This window comes from Lactuca sativa, chromosome 1 (assembly GCF_002870075.4).
Source record: "Lactuca sativa cultivar Salinas chromosome 1, Lsat_Salinas_v11, whole genome shotgun sequence".
NCBI classification, from domain to species: domain Eukaryota; kingdom Viridiplantae; phylum Streptophyta; class Magnoliopsida; order Asterales; family Asteraceae; genus Lactuca; species Lactuca sativa.
The window spans coordinates 107,055,540-107,073,924 of record NC_056623.2 but is presented as its reverse complement, the minus strand read 5'-3'; the positions used below and the strand labels follow the sequence as shown (position 1 = coordinate 107,073,924).

General features: G+C 41.8%; 1 protein-coding gene across 1 annotated transcript; it reads left to right on the top strand.

Annotated features, from left to right (window-relative positions):
* Nucleotides 1-16,571: 16,571 nt before the first annotated feature.
* LOC111879289 (STOREKEEPER protein) lies at nucleotides 16,572-18,110 on the top strand. Its single transcript, XM_023875744.2, has one exon. It carries the CDS (start codon nucleotides 16,731-16,733, stop codon nucleotides 17,937-17,939), a length of 1,209 nt encoding a protein of 402 aa, XP_023731512.1. The 5' UTR covers nucleotides 16,572-16,730; the 3' UTR covers nucleotides 17,940-18,110.
* Nucleotides 18,111-18,385: the final 275 nt, after the last annotated feature.

Sequence of the window (18,385 nt, the reverse complement as noted above, 5' to 3'; positions counted from 1 at the left end):
AAAAAAAAAAAAAAAAAAAAAAAAGCCATTGTATTTCTACAAAACTATGGTTTTTAATTGAAAAAAACGTATTTATACGGTTTCAAATAGAAAATTATCAGCATTGAACAAAATTGAAAAAAATGATATTCACTTTGGAAAAAAAAACTTAGTGTGAAAATTGAAAGAAAAAATTAAACTTAGTGTCAAAATCGAAAAAAAAAAAAAATGAAAACTTAGTGTTTTTTGTGGAAAAAAAATTCAATTTTGACATGTTAACATATGATGTCAGTATGTCACTTCAGCATGTAACCGGACCGTTTAAGTGGTCAAAATTATAACAAATTGGAAAACACAGTGTCAAATTTGAGAAAAAAAAATACAGTGTCAAATTAAAATTTTAATGTAACCTGAATGTCTTTTGTGTTATTTACCCTAAAAAATCAAATTCTAACCAAAGACAAACATCATATGATTTCACTCTTAAATAAATATGTATGTTTAAAACTAAAGTACGCAAATTAACAATAAAACAATTTCACAGTCCTACTCCGTAATTAAATATGGGCTTTTTAGTGCCAACAACCACCAAAAAAAATAATGGATTTGGTCGGGAGACATTTCAAGAACTTTTTGTGTTAATTCCTTGTGTAGATTGATTGAGAATTTGAGATAAAGGTTGCACGCAAAGTAATTATATCCATTGGTGGAACAATTGGGTTCCGATTAATAACAAACTTCTTTTGTTAACAAATTTTTAGTAGTGAAATGACGGCTTATAGCCAGGGATGTTGTAACACCCATAAAATTTACGTCAAATTTAAACTTTTAATACTAACAAAAGAGTCAAATAGTGATTGTTTTTACAAAACATTTCCAATTCATTTATCATCATAGTGTCCCAAAATAGATCATGAGGATGAGGAACGGTACGGTTACGCCTTTGTCTTCCCTCGCTCTCATGAAGTACCTGAAACAATAAACTGAAAACTGTAAGCCAGAGGGCTTAGTGAGCTACCCCCAAAATACCAATACCACACTGGCAGGAACCATAGCCATAACGATCAATCAAACAACATACATACTGAGCCATTGGCCGGACTGGTCCGCCCTACTGTGCCTACAGTCTATCTGAATTTATCCCGAGCCTTCGGCATGACTGGTCCGCCGCGTGGGCCTACAGTCTCCCCGGACCGCTCAGAGGGTGTGTTGACCTTCAGCACAAAGCAGGACCGCCTCAACCCAACCAACGAGCAACTAACCATGTACGCATACTATCATATACTGGCACATACACATAGCAAACATATCTATCTCATTTACCATCAATCATAGAGTTTCACTCATAACTAGAGCATCGACCTAACAGGTCACTAACATACCAATCCTGACGGATCATAAAAGCATATCATACTATCTATCCTGATTTCGATCTAACAGATTAGAATCATATGTGGCATACCATGACAACCGATCTAACCGATCTCTAGCATAACAACCATCCTAAACAGGATGAATTCTAACATAGTAATCACATAACACCCATCCTAAACCAGGATGAAATCTAACATGGCAATAACAAAGCAACCATCCTAAACCAAGATGTAAATCATAAAGGGTCGGCCTTGGCGTCGTAGACCCTATCGATATAGTGAGGATAACTCACCTTGCAGATGTCGATTCGAAATGCAACTCCGACTATCGGATCACTTGACACCGGCTCCACCACCTATAACCATAACACAATATACTCATAAGTTCTTACTCTTATGAGACACCCCATAACCTTTTAGTGATTCCTGATCAAGGTCAAAATCCTTAGTCAAGGTCAACAATCCATGTTGACCTCAACTCGCCGAGTACACTCGGCCACTCGTCGAGTCCATGGAACACATTCCAACTCGCCGAGTCATCGGAGTGACTCGTCGAGTTCCTTCGAATCCTGATCAATCCTTAAGGCCACCCGTCGAGTTTCCTCCTTGCCACTCGACGGGTACACATGCATGCATATCCTAGGGAAAAGCCATCCGACTCGCCAAGTTGTTCTTCAACTCGTCGAGTTTTATGGCGATCTTCATCGAACTCGCCGAGTTGTTCATCCAACTCGCCGAGTTCAATGACCATCTTCATGTGACTCGCCGAGATCATTCTTGCGACTCGCCGAGTCCATCCAGTCCTCTTTCCATACAGACTTGTTTTGAGCCATGCAGTGGCTCCAAATCACAGATCCAAGCTTCTAGGGCATACTTACCAAGTAAAGTTGCAAACTTTACGTGCATGCATGGTTATAAAGGCTCCAAATGTCTATTTTAAGTTCTTAATGGAGCTTCTAGTCCAAGAGGAACTTCAATCACAACCAATACAACAACTTTATGACTCTAGCATCCAAGGAGGGTCCAGATCTGAAGTTACAACTTCAGATCTAGCCCATAGCTCAACATCCCAACTTGAAAATCCATAAAAAGCCCTAGAACTCAACAAAAGGGAAGAAAAGGAAGTAAGAATGGCACTTTGATACCTTCAAACGATGCTTGTTGAGGCAAAACCTGCTTCCCAATCCTTTCTTGCTTCAATTTCCTTTGCACTCTTAGCTTCCTTCCTCCAAGATCCTCTTTTCCAAGCTTCAAACCCACACCAAGGCACACACACACGAATTAGGGTTTTAAGGGCTCTCAAAGACTGTAAGGAGACCCAAAGGAGGTTGAGGCTCCTTTAAATAAGGGTGCAAACCCCGGGATTTAGGGTTTCATCTGTCAGCTCCTACTCGCCGAGTCCCAATAGTGGACTCGCCAAGTAGGTCACTAAACACGTGTTCTCACCCCGCTGCTACTCGACGAGTAGGTCGACCAACTCGTCGAGTAGAGCTTCGTCCAGGAATTCTTAATCAATTCTCCCCCACTTGAACTAGACTTCGCCCTCGAAGTCCGCTGAAGAAAACAATGTCGGGTAATGCTCGCGCATTTTCGCTTCCGGCTCCCACGTCCACTCGGATCCCCTCCGATGTTCCCACTGCACCTTTACTAAAGGTATTTCCTTGTTTCACAGAATCTTCTTCTTCCTTTCCAAAATAGCTACAGGCCTCTCCACATAGTTCAGGCTCTCATCGACCTGAATGTCATCCAACGATACCACTGCCTCCTGGTCCATGATGCACTTTTGCAATTGCGAAACATGAAATGTGTTGTGGATTCAGCTAAGTTCCTCCGGAAGCTCTATCCTATAAGCCACACTGCCAACCCTGGCAACAATCCTGAACGGCCCGATGTATCGGGGACCTAATTTTCCCCTTTTCCTGAAACGGATCACACCCTTCTAGGGTGAGACCTTCAGGAGAACCATGTCACCCTCCTAAAATTCCAACTCAGATCGACGTCGATCTGCATAACTCTTCTATCGACTCTGAGCGGTCTGCAGCCGCTGTCTAATCTGTTGTATCATCTCGGTAGTTTGCAGAACTACCTCTGTCCGACCTATCACCCTGTGCCCAACCTCGCCCAAACAGACTGGGGTCCTACACTTCCGCCCATACAACAGCTCGAAAGGCGGGACACCAATACTGAAATGATAGTTGTTGTTGTAGGCGAACTCTACAAGTGGTAGGTGGGAATCCCAACTCCCATCGAAATCAATAACGCACGCCCTCAACATATCTTCGAGGGTCTGAATGGTCCGCCCACTCTGCCCATCAGTCTGCGGATGGAACTCTGTACTAAAATGCAGCCTCGTACCTAGTTCCTCGTGGAACTTCTGTCAAAAACGGGAAGTAAATCGGACATCCCGATCGGAAACTATGGAAACTGGAACCCCATGGCGAGAGACAATCTCGCGGACGTATAGGTCGGCCAATTTCTCTGCCGACGAACTCTCCCGTATAGCTAGGAAATGGGCACTCTTGGTCAATCGATCCACGATGACCCATATAGCGTCGAATCCCTTTGCCGTTCTTGGCAATTTCGTGATGAAATCCATCGCGATCCATTCCCATTTCCACATGGGAATCTCCAGAGGCTGCAGCTTACCATGCGGCCTCTGGTGCTCAGCCTTGACCATCCTACAGGTCAAGCACCTCTCAACATACTGGCGATATCTCGCTTTATACCAGGCCACCAATAACTCAAAATCAAATCACGGTACATCTTGGTAGCCCCCGGGTGAATAGAAAAACGAGACTTATGAGCCTCCTCCATTACTGTCTGCCTAACTCCTCCGGTCATCGGAACCCAAACCCGACCATATTGGGTCAATAGCTCGCGGCTATCCTGAACAAACCAGGCGCTTTCGCCCTTAATCCTTTCCAATTTCCAGTTCTCCGGTTTCATACCCTCGATCTGAGCATCCCTAACAAAACCCACCAGCGGGGAATCCACCGCTATCCTCATACACCTGGCTGGGGTAGAAGACCCTGCTGACTTGCGGCTCAGAGCATCCGCAACCACATTCGCTTTACCAGGATGGTAAAGGATCTCGCAATCATAGTCCTTGACTACATCCAGCCACCTGCGCTGCCTCATATTCAAGTTCGGCTGATCCATTATGTGCCTCAAACTCTTATGATCCGTGTATATGGTACAACGGACCCCGTACAGATAGTGCCTCCAAATCTTGAGAGCGAAGACCACCACTCCTAGCTCAAGATCGTGCGTGGGGTATCTCATCTCATGCGGCTTCAACTGCCACGATGCATAAGCCATCACTCGCCCCCTCTTCATGAGGACTGCCCCTAAGCCTGTGATGGACGCATTACAATATACCACGAAATCCTCCACTCCCTCGAGGAGTGTCAACACTGACGCCTCGGATAACCGCCGTCGGATGTCTCAAACGCCCTATGCTGCTCTGGGCCCCACCAGAAATCTACTCCCTTCCTCGTTAGACGAGTGAGGGGTACGACAACCTTGGAGAAATCACGAATGAATCTCCGATAATACCCTGCTAATCCCAGAAAACTCCTGATGTCTGAGGGAGATCTCGGAGTCTCCCGCTGCATAACCGCCTCCACCTTGGCCGGATTGACCAAAATCCCATCCTGGTTAACGAGATGTCCAAGGAACTGAACCTCTCGCAACCAGAACTCACACTTCGAGAACTTGGCATAAAGCTGTTCTCGTCGCAGCACCTCCAATAGCTCCCTGAGGTGCTCCTCATGATGCTCTCGGGTCTTGGAATACACCAAGATATCATCTATAAACACATTGACCGAGCGATCGATCATCAGTCTGCAGACTCGGTTCATCAGATCCATGAATACTACTGGCGCGTTGGTGAGTCCAAACGGCATCACCACGAACTCGTAATGACCATAACGAGTCCAGAACGTGGTCTTCTCCACATCTTACTCCCTCACCCTGACCTGGTGGTATCTTGATATCAAATCGATCTTGGAAAACCAAGATGCAACCTGCAACTGGTCGAAAATATCATCTATCCTCGGGAGTGGATAACGGTTCTTCACCGTTAACTTATTCAGCTCCCTATAGTCAATTCTCATCCTGTGCGAACCATCCTTCTTCCTGACGAAGAGGATCGCTACTCCTCAGGGTGAGCTACTCGAACGAATAAACTGCTTACCCAGCAGTTCTTGCAGCTGAGATGATAGATCCTGCATCTCTGGCGGTGCCAAACGGTATGGCGCCTTGGCAATTGGGGCCGCACCTGGCACTAGATCAATCCTAAACTCAACCTGCCTCACCGGAGGCACTCCGGGTAACTCCTCCGGAAACACATCAGCAAACTCTCTAACCATTGGGACCTCTGAAACTGAGATCTACTCTCTAACCCGCGTATCTACCACATACGCCAAATAACTGGCACACCCGTGCTAAATATACTGTCGAGCCCTGGCCGCCGAACAAAACCCTGATCCCGACCTGGTTCCCTCACCATATACTACCAGTTCTCCCCCACTTGGGGTTCGAACCACTACCCGTTGTCCCTCACAGTCGATCATGGCGCCAAAACAGCTAAGCCAATCCATTCCTACAATCACGCATACATCCCCCATGGGAATAGGAATCAAATCTATCGGGAAAGACACCCCAAAAATCTCCAACTCGCATCCTCGGTAGACCGAAGAAGCAGAAACCCCGTGCTCGTTAGCGATCGAAACTCGCAACAGACACTCAAGATCATCTATCAGCACAATGAACCCTCTAAAGAAAGTCTGAGATACGAACGACCGACTCGCCCCCGAGTCAAATAAAACCAAAGCAGGCAAAGAATTTACTAAAAACGTATCTGATCATGGGCACAACCAATAAGCATAGAACAAATACAATAACTGAGATAGAGAATAGAAACATACCAACAACCACATCCGGTGCTACCTTGGCCTCCTCGGCCGTGAGCTGGAAGGCGCGACCCTGAGCCTTCGGAGGCTCCATCTTGACTGGCCTCCCATCTCCAATCTTCATAGTAGCTGGCGCGGAACCCTGCGCCGGCTTGGCAGCGAGCTGCGGACAGTTGGTCTTCACATGACCAACCTGATGACAATGGAAACAAATCCTCATATCTGCTGGAGGGGCGGACTGACGACAGTCCCTGGCATAGTGCCCCTCCTTACCACATTTGTGGCACCCAACTCCTGCTCGACAAACCCCTGAATGAGCCTTGCCACACTTTCCATAAGTGCGGCTCTGATGACCCTTGGCCCGTGTATCAGCGGTTTTAGACCGCTTAGGCGCCGACTGAGACTGTGTCGGTGCCTGACGCTGCTCCTTTAGCTGCAGCTCTATCTCCAACTCACGCCGCCGTGCGGCTTTTTGAAGATCCAGAAGGGTATCGCAACGCTGTATAGCCACAAACTGTCGTATATCCGTCTTAAGCATACTCAGATATGGTCATCTGAGATTGCCCCGATGCAAACACCAGGAAAAACATAGCCCTCTCCGTGAACATCTGAGTAATCTCCATCACTGACTCCCCATCCTGTCTCAAAGTAAAAAACTCCTGAGCAAGCCGCTCCCGTTCCACGTGCGGAACGTAGCAGGTGCAAAACATATCCCGGAACTGCTCCTAGGTAATAGTAGCCCTCTGATCATCAGTATACAACCCAGTCATCAGCCTCCACCAGTCCTTCGCCCCAAGCCTCAGCAGGTTCAGGGCACACCTGACCTTCTAGTCAGCAGGGCATGAACACGTGAAGAAACATCCCTCCACGTCAGATAACCACCTCATAGCCCGAATAGCATCCTATGTACCATCAAATGTCAGGGGCTTCGTATTGTCGAAGTCCCGGTACTGGAAAGCCCTGCCGGCTCCTCCTCCAACCCATGCAGCAGTTACAGCCGAAGTGGCTGCAGCGGCAGTTGTCTCTACTAGAGCGGCATACCGCTCATCAAAATACTTGACCATTGCGATCTTAATCGATCCAAACATCTCTGGCAGCTGCGCTCGGAATGCAGCAGCAATCTCGTCGTGCATGATCTCTCGAATTCGAGCATCCAACTCCTCAGTCCCTATCTGAACGACGGGCTCAGGTGCTACCGGCACCTCCAATCCTCCGTCTCCTGACCCTGACCCTGATCCTGATCCTGATCCGGATCCCGAAGCAACACGTCTCGTCACCACCATACTGCAAACACACACAATGTCTCAGACAAATCATATAATGACGGAAGACGAATTACCCTCAATCCCTCGGGGTTGTGACTTCCTTGATACGCGTATGGGTCCTGTGCTTTCAGTAGTATGGGCCCCTACTACCTTCCACACCTACCCATATTTGTCTCAAGTATCACCACAACGCCCTAAACTATATTTAACATAATATGCGCTCAACCCTCACTAACAGGGGACATCGCCTAACTAGCAATTGATCCTGCAGTTCCGCACCACTCACACATCAATGAAACTTCCATCATCCCCTGTAGCGCTAGTGTACACTGGCTGCACATAACGCTGGACCGATAGACTTTTGAATATCTGATCCTACACTAAGGTCGAATTGGACATTCTCAGGCTATAAGATCTTGACTACACACAACCGTGATGCATACACTAAACATCTACAGTTATGATGTCAATCCCATATACAAGAAACCCTAGGCTAATAGGTATCATACAATTAGGCCAATCTATCATGTGATTCCTGAAATTCCCTAGCCTAGCACTAGCATGTTGTTCTAACATATCAGAATATCAAATAACTGTATGGTATTTTGGGGCTTACTTACAGGCTCCGGCTGATCGTACCCTCTACATCCTCCATCCTTTATTTTGAAAACCATTTTAAAACTTATTTTCCGAAAATCTCCTTGATTTGAGACTGGATTCACACGAGTGTTCCTCCAATTCACTCAAATCAAGGCTCTGATACCAACTTGTAACACCCATAAAATTTATGCCAAATTTAAACTTTTAATACTAACAAAAGAGTCAGATAGTGATTGTTTTTACAAAACATTTCCAATTCATTTATCATCAGAGTGTCCCAAAATAGATCATGAGGATGAGGAGTGGTACGGTTACGCCTTTGTCTTCCCTCGCTCTCATGAAGTACCTGAAACAATAAACTGAAAACTGTAAGCCAGAGGGCTTAGTGAGCTACCCCCAAAATACCAATACCACACTGGCAGGAACCATAGCCATAACGATCAATCAAACAGCATACATACTGAGCCATTGGCCGGACTGGTCCGCCCTACTGGGCCTACAGTCTATCTGAATCTATCCCGAGCCTTCGGCATGACTGGTCCGCCGCGTGGGCCTACAGTCTCCCCGGACCGCTCAGAGGGTGTGTTGGTCTTCAACACAAAACAGGACCGCCTCAACCCAACCAACAAGCAACTAACCATGTGGATCGGGGCGTTACAGATGTGATCTTAAATTTAGCTGCAACCCGTATTAGGGTGTGTCATGAGTCGCACATACATGTCAAGGGCATAACTAGTTAGTTGGCAGGGGTAGCCGTGCTATCCCGAGAAGAAGATAGACACTGGATAGGAGAAGGCAGATCAAGTGTGTGTGTATGTCAAGGTGCTACTTGGTATGAAAGGAAATTAATCACATATTGAGAGGGAATGAGAACTCTATAATTCCGATTTTACTCTCTTCATATACTTGGAAGCATAATCAAAATCATAATTGATTTCTATAAGCGAGGGCTTTAATCAAGTTATAGTATCAATTAATCTCTATAATAACTTCTTTTTATTCTAGTCGATTTCCATAAAGCAAGGGTTTCAGTAGAATTTCAAGTTAGCATCTCATCACCACATATAATGTTGCTTAATCAATTCCTCTGCCTATTCTTCCTTTTTTGTCCTTTATTTTCAACTAAAATTTATAAGGTTATCATCTCCTTAGAACATTCTAAAGAGCCTCACCAATCTGTACTTATAAACACAGTTTTTGTTCTTATTAGATTTACATATTTTGTATGCATACAAACTGTTTGATGAAATGTTTAATGTATTATTATTTTTTTATTTTTAATAAAACCTATTCTATCTAAAAGAGTATATAAGTTGTTATTCCTAAAGAGTATAATTAGTAATGGCTACTATCACACCCCAAAACCAAGAACGGCGGAAACGTTCTGGGGCGGAGGACGTCATGTAAAATATCACAACAATGCAAAGTAGTAAACAAGCAACAACATCACCCATTGCATTAATAGTATAATTTTCAATACAAGTGTGTTCTTTCATAGAATAAGACAACATAATGAATAATCAAAATGAAAAGATGAGTCTTGACTGCTCCGTTTTCACAAAACCTGGTCATCGTACCTGTCTACTGGTAACCTGAGAATACAAGTTATTTTGAAAGCGTAGATCAGCATTTAAGCTGGGGAATTCATAAGTATTTCAATGTCGTTGATTTGTAAAACTGTAAAGAAAAGACTTGTAAATGTTTGAAGAACAATTTTGTATAAGTATGAAAACCCTAGAAAATCTCATATTTCCTACTAGTATAAAAAGTAGTCTTCTACCAAGACTCGACTGTTTTGAAGGTTTGAACCTCTGCAAAAATGAACGTTTTTCCCTTGTACAACTATTATTATTAAAATCTAGTCCGCCTCATCGATTATGTGAATGTGTCACAAAATAAAGGTAATAAGGAAAATAATATAATTATTGAAATCGTATCCTTTTGTACTAGGATAAACACGACGTGGTAACTCGCCGAACAGTACAACCGTAGACATCCGTCGATGTGCATTTTTCCACTGTAGCTAACAACCAGGTGTAGAATGGTCAATCCCGTATTGTATGTAATAGTATCTTTTCATATAGTATGTAATAGTATCTCTTCATATAGTATGTAATATATTTGTATAGACTCATGAATGAACTGACTCTATTGTGATTCCTTGTACTAGGAATAGTATGTAGTATCTCCTAACTATTATAGTTACTAGTAATGTACGTGTATAACCGAAAGTATGCCTTTGCTACCCAAAGGTACTAAATTGACTGATAGAACTTTTATGTCTATATATGTATACATAATATATAACTAATATTTAGACGATATTCGGACAAATAACCGATACCCTAAGGCCACATCCAAACAAGGAAAATGAATTAAAGCGAGCTAGCAGTCCTAAGTCCTTTAAACATTGCTTATATAACTATACATATATAGGCATGCATTTGACAATATAAAAGTTTAAAAGAAGTTTTGTAAAACCTTTGAAAAGTTTAATAAATAAGAATTGATTACTTGATGTTGATTTATAAAACAGTTTAAAAGCAGTTTGTTTGATATAAACAATTTAAAGTATAAGAAATCTTTTGTCTGAAATAGAGTTTGAAATACATGAAAACCTTTGTTTGAAACACAGTTGTAACAGGGTTTGAAAGGAAGGATACAATATGTAAGACAGTTTGATAAAGAGTTTAACATGTAACAACGTTTGAGAAAATCATTTTAGAAGTAGTATGCTTGGTAAACAGCTAAAAGTGTAGTAAATCCATTTGTATGCTAGTTATTAATCACATGTGATTGATATAATAACTATCATGATTCAACTTGTATTCCCCCCCCCCCCCCCATAAAAGCATTTAAAAACATTTAAAAGGTTAATTAAGGGGTATGAACTCACCTGTAGTGAGTAGATTGTATGGAAATGTTGGACAAGGTGCTAGGTGTCAAGTGAAAACTTGAACACACGCAATTATCCTAGTTAACATATAATAAAACATATATGTATCCAATTAGTCATTTAACAACTAATTAACTAAGTTAAGACACCCTAGGACATGGAAACACTTTGATTCAAGTGCTATAGGTACTAAAGGGTTGCATTTAAAGGTTGCATGGCATGGCTTTGGAGTTTATGGCCCAAGGACCATTCCTTATGGAGTTTACGGCCTATGGTCATTTCCCCCATGAGTTTACGGCTGTAAACTCATGGTACTAAGTGCCATTTGGTGATTTAAGGTCTTATAAGTCAAGAGTAAGCATTCTATGATCAAGTCCAAGCCTTAAGAAGTATTAGGGGCACAATATCACCTCTTTATAGAGTTTACGGCCTAAGGACCATTTCTTTATGAGTTTACGGCCGTAAACTCTATGTGGACTTGGTTATAACTTCTTCGTTATAACTCGGATTTCAACATTCTTTATATATTCGGAAACCTCGTCACAACCACTACCACATCCTTCATAGATATCGGGTTTATCTAACATTTCATTTTGACGCTTATTTTTATCCTTAATTCATTAAGTCACACAATTAAGCACAAAACACATAATACTCAAATAATACATATTTATTATTTCAAGACGGGTTACAAATGTTAACTTAGACTATTACATTGTCATAAATTCCTAGCCTGGAAACACGGGCGTTACATTGTGTCCATGACGCTCAAGTTGTTTGGCGTGACAAGAATTGAAAAGAATGATTTCGAGGACGCAATCTAATTTAAGTGTGTGTGTGGGGGGGGGGGGGTAGTTGTAACATCCCGCTATTAAATAAATAAATAGATAAAATTAATGAATGAATAGTAGCCCAAAAATCCATAATACTTAGTGGGGTGTTGGTTTCGGGGAGCCAAATTTTATAATTTGGATTATTCAGGGGTTAAAATATAATTCTAGGATTTATTTTGTAAAGATTTTTGAAGACAGGGGCTGCTTGGTAATTATTAGGACATAAATTGAAAAGAGTTAGGAATGCTGAGGGCTGAATTGGTAAATGTTGGATTTAATTTGAAAGGAAAAGGAGAAGGAGGGACTGAAAGTGTCAATATGGTCAAATGTTTGGATTTGTACAAGACATATAAACCCGTCACCCGTGCCATAACCCTAACCCTAATGACTTCCCAGCCACCATCCTCACTCAACCAACTCCGGCTGCTTCCACCATTCACCTAGTTCGTTCCGACCAGCTAGCGGCCACCAAGTGACCACCCGGCTTCCTTCATTTCCGACCTGTCGAAGCTCCGATTAACCATCTTCATTAGCGGACGACCATGCCGCCGTGTGAGCCACCATCCAGCGTTGTCATTGTTCCCTTTGCCGGTGACGACGAAGACCACTAGCAGGTTCTATCCCTCTGTCGTTGTTGCTGTCGTTCGCGGTCACCACATCTCTTCCCCATTCTTCTGCCAATGCGTCGTCTCATTAAAGAAGAAGCCATTGTTGCCACCGACAACGCCGACTGTCGGCGCTACTATTGCCGGTTGCTCCACCCGTTGTCGTCGCCGCCCACCGCAGGTGGGTGATTGGGTTCGCTTTACGAGCAAAAGACGAGTGTATATGTTTCTACTGCTGTTGTACATACCGTGTGTGTGCTTTGTTTGGCCGGACACCACAAAAGGAGCCATCACCACCACCGTGAGGTGGTGGCTATCACCTCCGACCACCGTCTGCCGCCACAAGGGTGGCTGAGTGTGTGTGTTATATTGTGTGTGTGTGTTTATTTTGGAACATTATGTTGTATAATTTTAGTTTTGGCAGGAATAATCAAGGAAATCACCACAACCACCACTGTGAGGTGGTTGTTGCCACCTTCTGTCGCCATCAACCGCCGTGTTGGGTGGCGGTGTGCATTTGAGTGTGAATGGATTGCTATCTGTGATATGCTTGGATGTTTTCGATCTAGAATCACAACCACCACCACCACGAGTTGGTGGTTTCTGCCATGAGCCGCTGTTGACCACCACTACCCGAGGTGATAGTGGGTGGTGCCTTACCTAATGAAACCCTAATTGATCTAAAGAATTAGCTTTTGGGACTGATTGGCGTGGTTTGGGTTGGAAACCCTAATTAGGGTTTAGAAAACCCTAATCTTGGAGATTTTAATTTTGGACTTGGCGGGACCTACATTTTGGACGACTGGATTGGAATTGTGAATTAAGCCCGACCACACTTTATGATTGACCTAGTAGATTGATGGACTTAATGGATTATGTCCTTAATGTGTTAAGTGTTTCTAATTAACCCTGATCGTCATTTCATGTGAAAACCCTAATTGTGTTGGGTTTTGAGTTGGGCCTAAATGTCTGGACTCTTGATGGGCCAACTATTAACAAATATATGGACTAGAACATTTGGATTGGGCTTAAGGATAAGGGCCATTGGAAAGGTTTGGGCCTAATTTGAAAAATTGAGCCATAGATGGGCCATAAATGGGGTTTGATGATTATGGGATATTAGACCATCAGAATGCCAAATGTTTGGACTAGAACAAATGGTCGGGTCTTAAGTTAGGACTATGTAGAGGTTTGGTCCTAATTTAGAAAATTGGGCCGTATGTTGGGCTTTAGTTCATTTTTTGACTTTTAGGCCTTCAGAGAATGAGTTTGGGCCTTGGTCTTGGACCAAGCTAGGTTAGGGGTAAAATGGTCATTTTACCCCAAGTGTGGGTTTACGGTTATGCATTGAAACCCAAATGGTTAATTGAGTTTTGTTTTGATATTGACAGTTCGAGAATCTGTCAGTCAGTAGTAAGAGATTTATTCGCGGGGCTTCAACAGTGTGAGGTGAGTTTTCCTCCAGTAGGAACGGGTCGAAGGCACCAATGCTGGCCCGTTTATGTATGTTAGCATATGCCGGACTTCAGTTTGATACCGGGGTTAGCTCGATGTAGGTTATATGTTTCTGGACTTCGGTTCGATGCCGGGGAAAGCCCGAGGGATGTTTGTATGCTTGATGTCTTCGTTATTCTTGCATGTGTTTGTTTATGTGTTTCGGGATACGGTCTGATGTCGGGGCAAGCCCGAGGAATGTTTAACTTACATGTTAGGTGTATATGTTCCGGGCTTCGGTCCGATGTTGGGGCAAGCCCGAGGAATGTTTAACTTATATGTTATGTTTATATGTTCCGGGCTTTGGGCCGATGTCAGGGCAAGCCCGAGGAATGTTTATATGTTTATGTTGTGTGTTTATGTTATATGCTTGTTGATATGTTATATGTATACCTGACTTCGGTCTAATATCAGGCGAGGCCCGATGCTGGACTTCAGTTCGATGTCGGACAGGGCCCAATGTTGGATTCGTCTGATGTGGGGCGGGCCCCGATGTAGTGGGAAAGGCCCAATGTATGTTATTATGTGATTATGTGTATGGTATGTGGTAGTTTGGGAAGACTCATTAAGCTTCATGCTTATAGTTTTCAGTTTTGGTTTCAGGTACTTCCAGTAGCAAGGGGAAGAGCTCAGGATGATTGCAGTGCACACACCATTGTTAGCATGGGATGTATATACTCTGAAGTATTTTGATAGATGTTATGATATATTGAGATACATGACTTATGATTTTTATATGATGTTTGATAACTTATGGTTTTCTTAATGATTTAAAACGAAATTTTTAGACTGTATTTTTGGGATGTTTCATATTTCCTTCATCTGACGAAGACTCAGGTGTGGTTGTTGTAGTTGCACCTCCAACCCATTGAACATTATGGTCAATGTTCATGTGGAAATCATGCATATCAACATCTACATCATGTATCATATTATCTTCGTCCACAAGATAACACTCATCATTACTGCTGGTATCATGTTCACTTTCCATGTCCATATTGGTTCCAAAACTATCATGATTACTTATATTTTCCATGTCCACATTACCTGTAAAACTGTCATGATCAAATTCATTAGTTTGGTTTGTGGTACTATCTTGCCCAAGTGCCACTTGGGGTTCAATAGTATCATGCCAATTCAAAAACAATCGTTTATAGCAAGTAAGATGTTGCTTAATTTCAATTATATGCACCTTACATGGATTGGGGGACATTGAGTATGTATGCAGTTTGGTTTCACCATGCTCCGTGTACACATCTATCAGCTTATGTTGACCAACATATCGAGCCAAAATAGCGAACACCATCATCAGAACCCAAAGCAAAAAAGATCAAAATCTAAATTACATAAAGGTCTTTGAAAATGATAGTACATCTTCTCCGTCACCATGTGGGGTTAAACATACCCTAGTTTTTCCATTATATCGTCGATGTCATGCACCGAAAATGTGTCAACATCAAGTAAGTCAACATAATTTCGTTTTCCCCAGATATACTTTCTTTCTGGAAAACCAGTAAATTTTCCATTATGATGTAACCTTATGGAAAATACAGTCGGATGCCCAACTAATTTAAAATGAGAAGATTGACATTAACCTTCTATGTGAAAAGAATGGAAAGATTACAAATTCCAAAATCTTGGTTTTTAAAACATACCGTATCTAGAATGAACATCAATTTCTTCCATGTTTGCATGTATCCTCCAACTTGCCATGCTTGTTCTTCAATGCCACAGTAGGGTCTTAACATCAATTACGGTTTTTATTGGGATGGTGATTTTATGGGTTTTCTTATTTGTTCGAATAACTTGTGATTGTGTAGACGTTTTTCATTCTAAACGACGCTAGGAACTGTCTTAATGAATAGACGAAACGTGGGGTATTCTAACTGAGTAATGGACGAAATGTTAAGTTAGGGACCAGATGGGTAACAAATGTCAAATGTTTGGATAGTCCGAGTTTAAAAATTAAGTTATTGACAAAGCATGAAAGTAACCCCAAATCACAGGGACCATCTGAGTAGTTTTCTCTATTTTTGAAGTAAAAAACATTAAACAAAACTGAATAAATCAATAAACATAGTCTAACACTAAGAAAATGACCCTTCCTCCCCCTCTTAGTAGTTTACTACCAGATGCTAAGGGTGGTTTCATGGTATAAGTTTTGAAATATCTTAGTTGAATTTTTTTTTCTCAAATTCTCATATAAATATTGGTTATCAAAAGAATTTTTGATTTTGTTTATATTTAGTCATCTTTTTTTTGTTCTACATTATATATCATTTAACTTGTTGAAACTATACACATATTATTCTTATACCCTACGACAACCGATTGCAAGGATAAAATATAAACAACTTTAACAAATTGAATAATATATGGTGTAAAAAAAAACTAAACATGAACAAAATCAAAAGTTCATAATCATCCTGAATTATTTTCCATAGTATTTTTAGATATAGTTTTTTAAAATCTTCTAAAACGAATATTGAAAAGTTATATGTTTTTTATTTTAAAAAAAAATACTTTTTAAATAAAATTATTTTTTTGTGTCCCAAAAACCTAAAACTTCTAGTGATACTATAGGTGAGAATGTGTATCTCATCTAACAAACTTCTTTTTATCAAAAATAAGAAGTTAACTCGTATCCCCGCATGCCGTACATAGAACTATAGAAGCGTGAGGGACTACACATCGATAGAGCAGCTGGCACCCCTTTTCTTCCTCCTGTCGCTTTACAAACCCTAAATTGGAAACCAGCAATCTCTCAAAATAATGGCGCACAATCGGCAATCTGACCTCAAACCTAACCATCCATCTTCATCGGACGACGAAGAAGAAGAAGAGGAGGAGGAAGAAGTCTCTGGTTCAGAAGATGAACAAACATCCGACTCAGGATCAGAAGAAGCCTCCGATTCAGATTCCGAACCGAAACAGAAACAGGAGCCAAAGAAACCATTAATTCCACCTCGTCAACTCGCCACCAAACCACAACCACCAGATCTATCTTCATCTGAAACGGAGGAATCAGGTTCTGATACCGATTCCGATTCGCAACCCAAAAAATCCATGGTCGCTGATCCCAACATCAAACCTATCTCCTCGAAACCTATGGAGCGAGAGGACGTAGCGAACGTCGAATCGAAATCAGCCAAAAAATCCGGATCGAAAGCTAGCTCAGTTCCATCTCCGGCGAAGGCTAAGCGACCAGCACCTCCTCCGGTGGTTGAGAAAGATACGAAGAAAGCTAAGAAGAGCACGACGACAACCGATGACGACTCGAAGAAGCAGCTGTTTCAGAGGCTGTGGAGTGAGGATGATGAGATTGTTATACTGAAAGGTATGATTGATTACAAAACTGAGAAAAACGGTGAGAATCCCGTTGCTGATATGGGTGCGTTTCATGAGTTCATCAAAAAGTCATTGCATGTTGACGTTAGTAGAGCTCAGTTGGTGGATAAAGTCAGGAGGTTGAAGAAGAAGTATGTGAATAACGCAAGTAGAGAGAAGGATGGCAAAGACAGAAGCTTCTCAAAGAGCCATGAACAGAAGGGATACGAGTTATCAAAATTGATATGGGGTAGTAGTAACAGTCCCAACACTGGAACAGAGAGTAAGAAGACTCAACCTCAAAAGAATGGTGGTGCTAAAGGTAATGCTAATGCTAATCCTAGTACTAGCTCTGTTGTTGCTTTGGAGAAAACAAATGGTGTTGACGAGAAGGAAGGTTTGACCATGGAGGCTGAGAAGAACATGGATGTTTCTAGGTTTGTTCAATATGGTAGAATGAGTTATAGTCCTGTAATGGAAGAGGAGATTATGAAAGCTGGATTGGAGTTAGTTGAAGGGTCTAAAAAGGAGGAGTTGAAAGAGAAATGGAATAAGTTGAAGATGCAGGAGCTTCAGCTTTATGTTCAGAGAATGGATTTGATTAAAGAGCAAGCAGCAGTAGTTTTTGAGGCTATGAATTCAGCAGGAAATTGAGGTAATCAATGTCTTTATTTCTTTCTGATGATGCCTTTTTAATAAGATGTTGTAGTTATGTTAGAAGTATGATGGTTGTGAATCTTTTTTGTTTCATTATTTGAAGTTGTGAACTTGGTATTATTTTTAGCAATTTGAAGTTAGAAATAACATTTTCCATGTTTTTGTTGATTGGTGAGGATTTTATTTTTCATTCCATACTTTGATAATTTTTTGCTTGATGTTTCAATTAGAGAATTTTGGATGTGTAGATGTGATCATAAAATATGTTGCTCTTTCTTCCATTATTTTAACCCTTAAAGATTTTCAAAGTTCAAGATGCCTCCATCACCAAAATAAGTCATCACACATGAATCTTGTTTTTCCATCTTTAAAGAATATGCAGCACCAATTGCATGTGGGATTTGTGTTCTGAAGTACAAAAAAAAAACTGTTAAAAAACTAAA

What these genes read in the sequence shown, in the direction of transcription:
- LOC111879289 (XM_023875744.2), top strand. Translation starts at nt 16,731, where the DNA reads ATGGCGCACAATCGGCAATCTGACCTCAAACCTAACCATCCATCTTCA.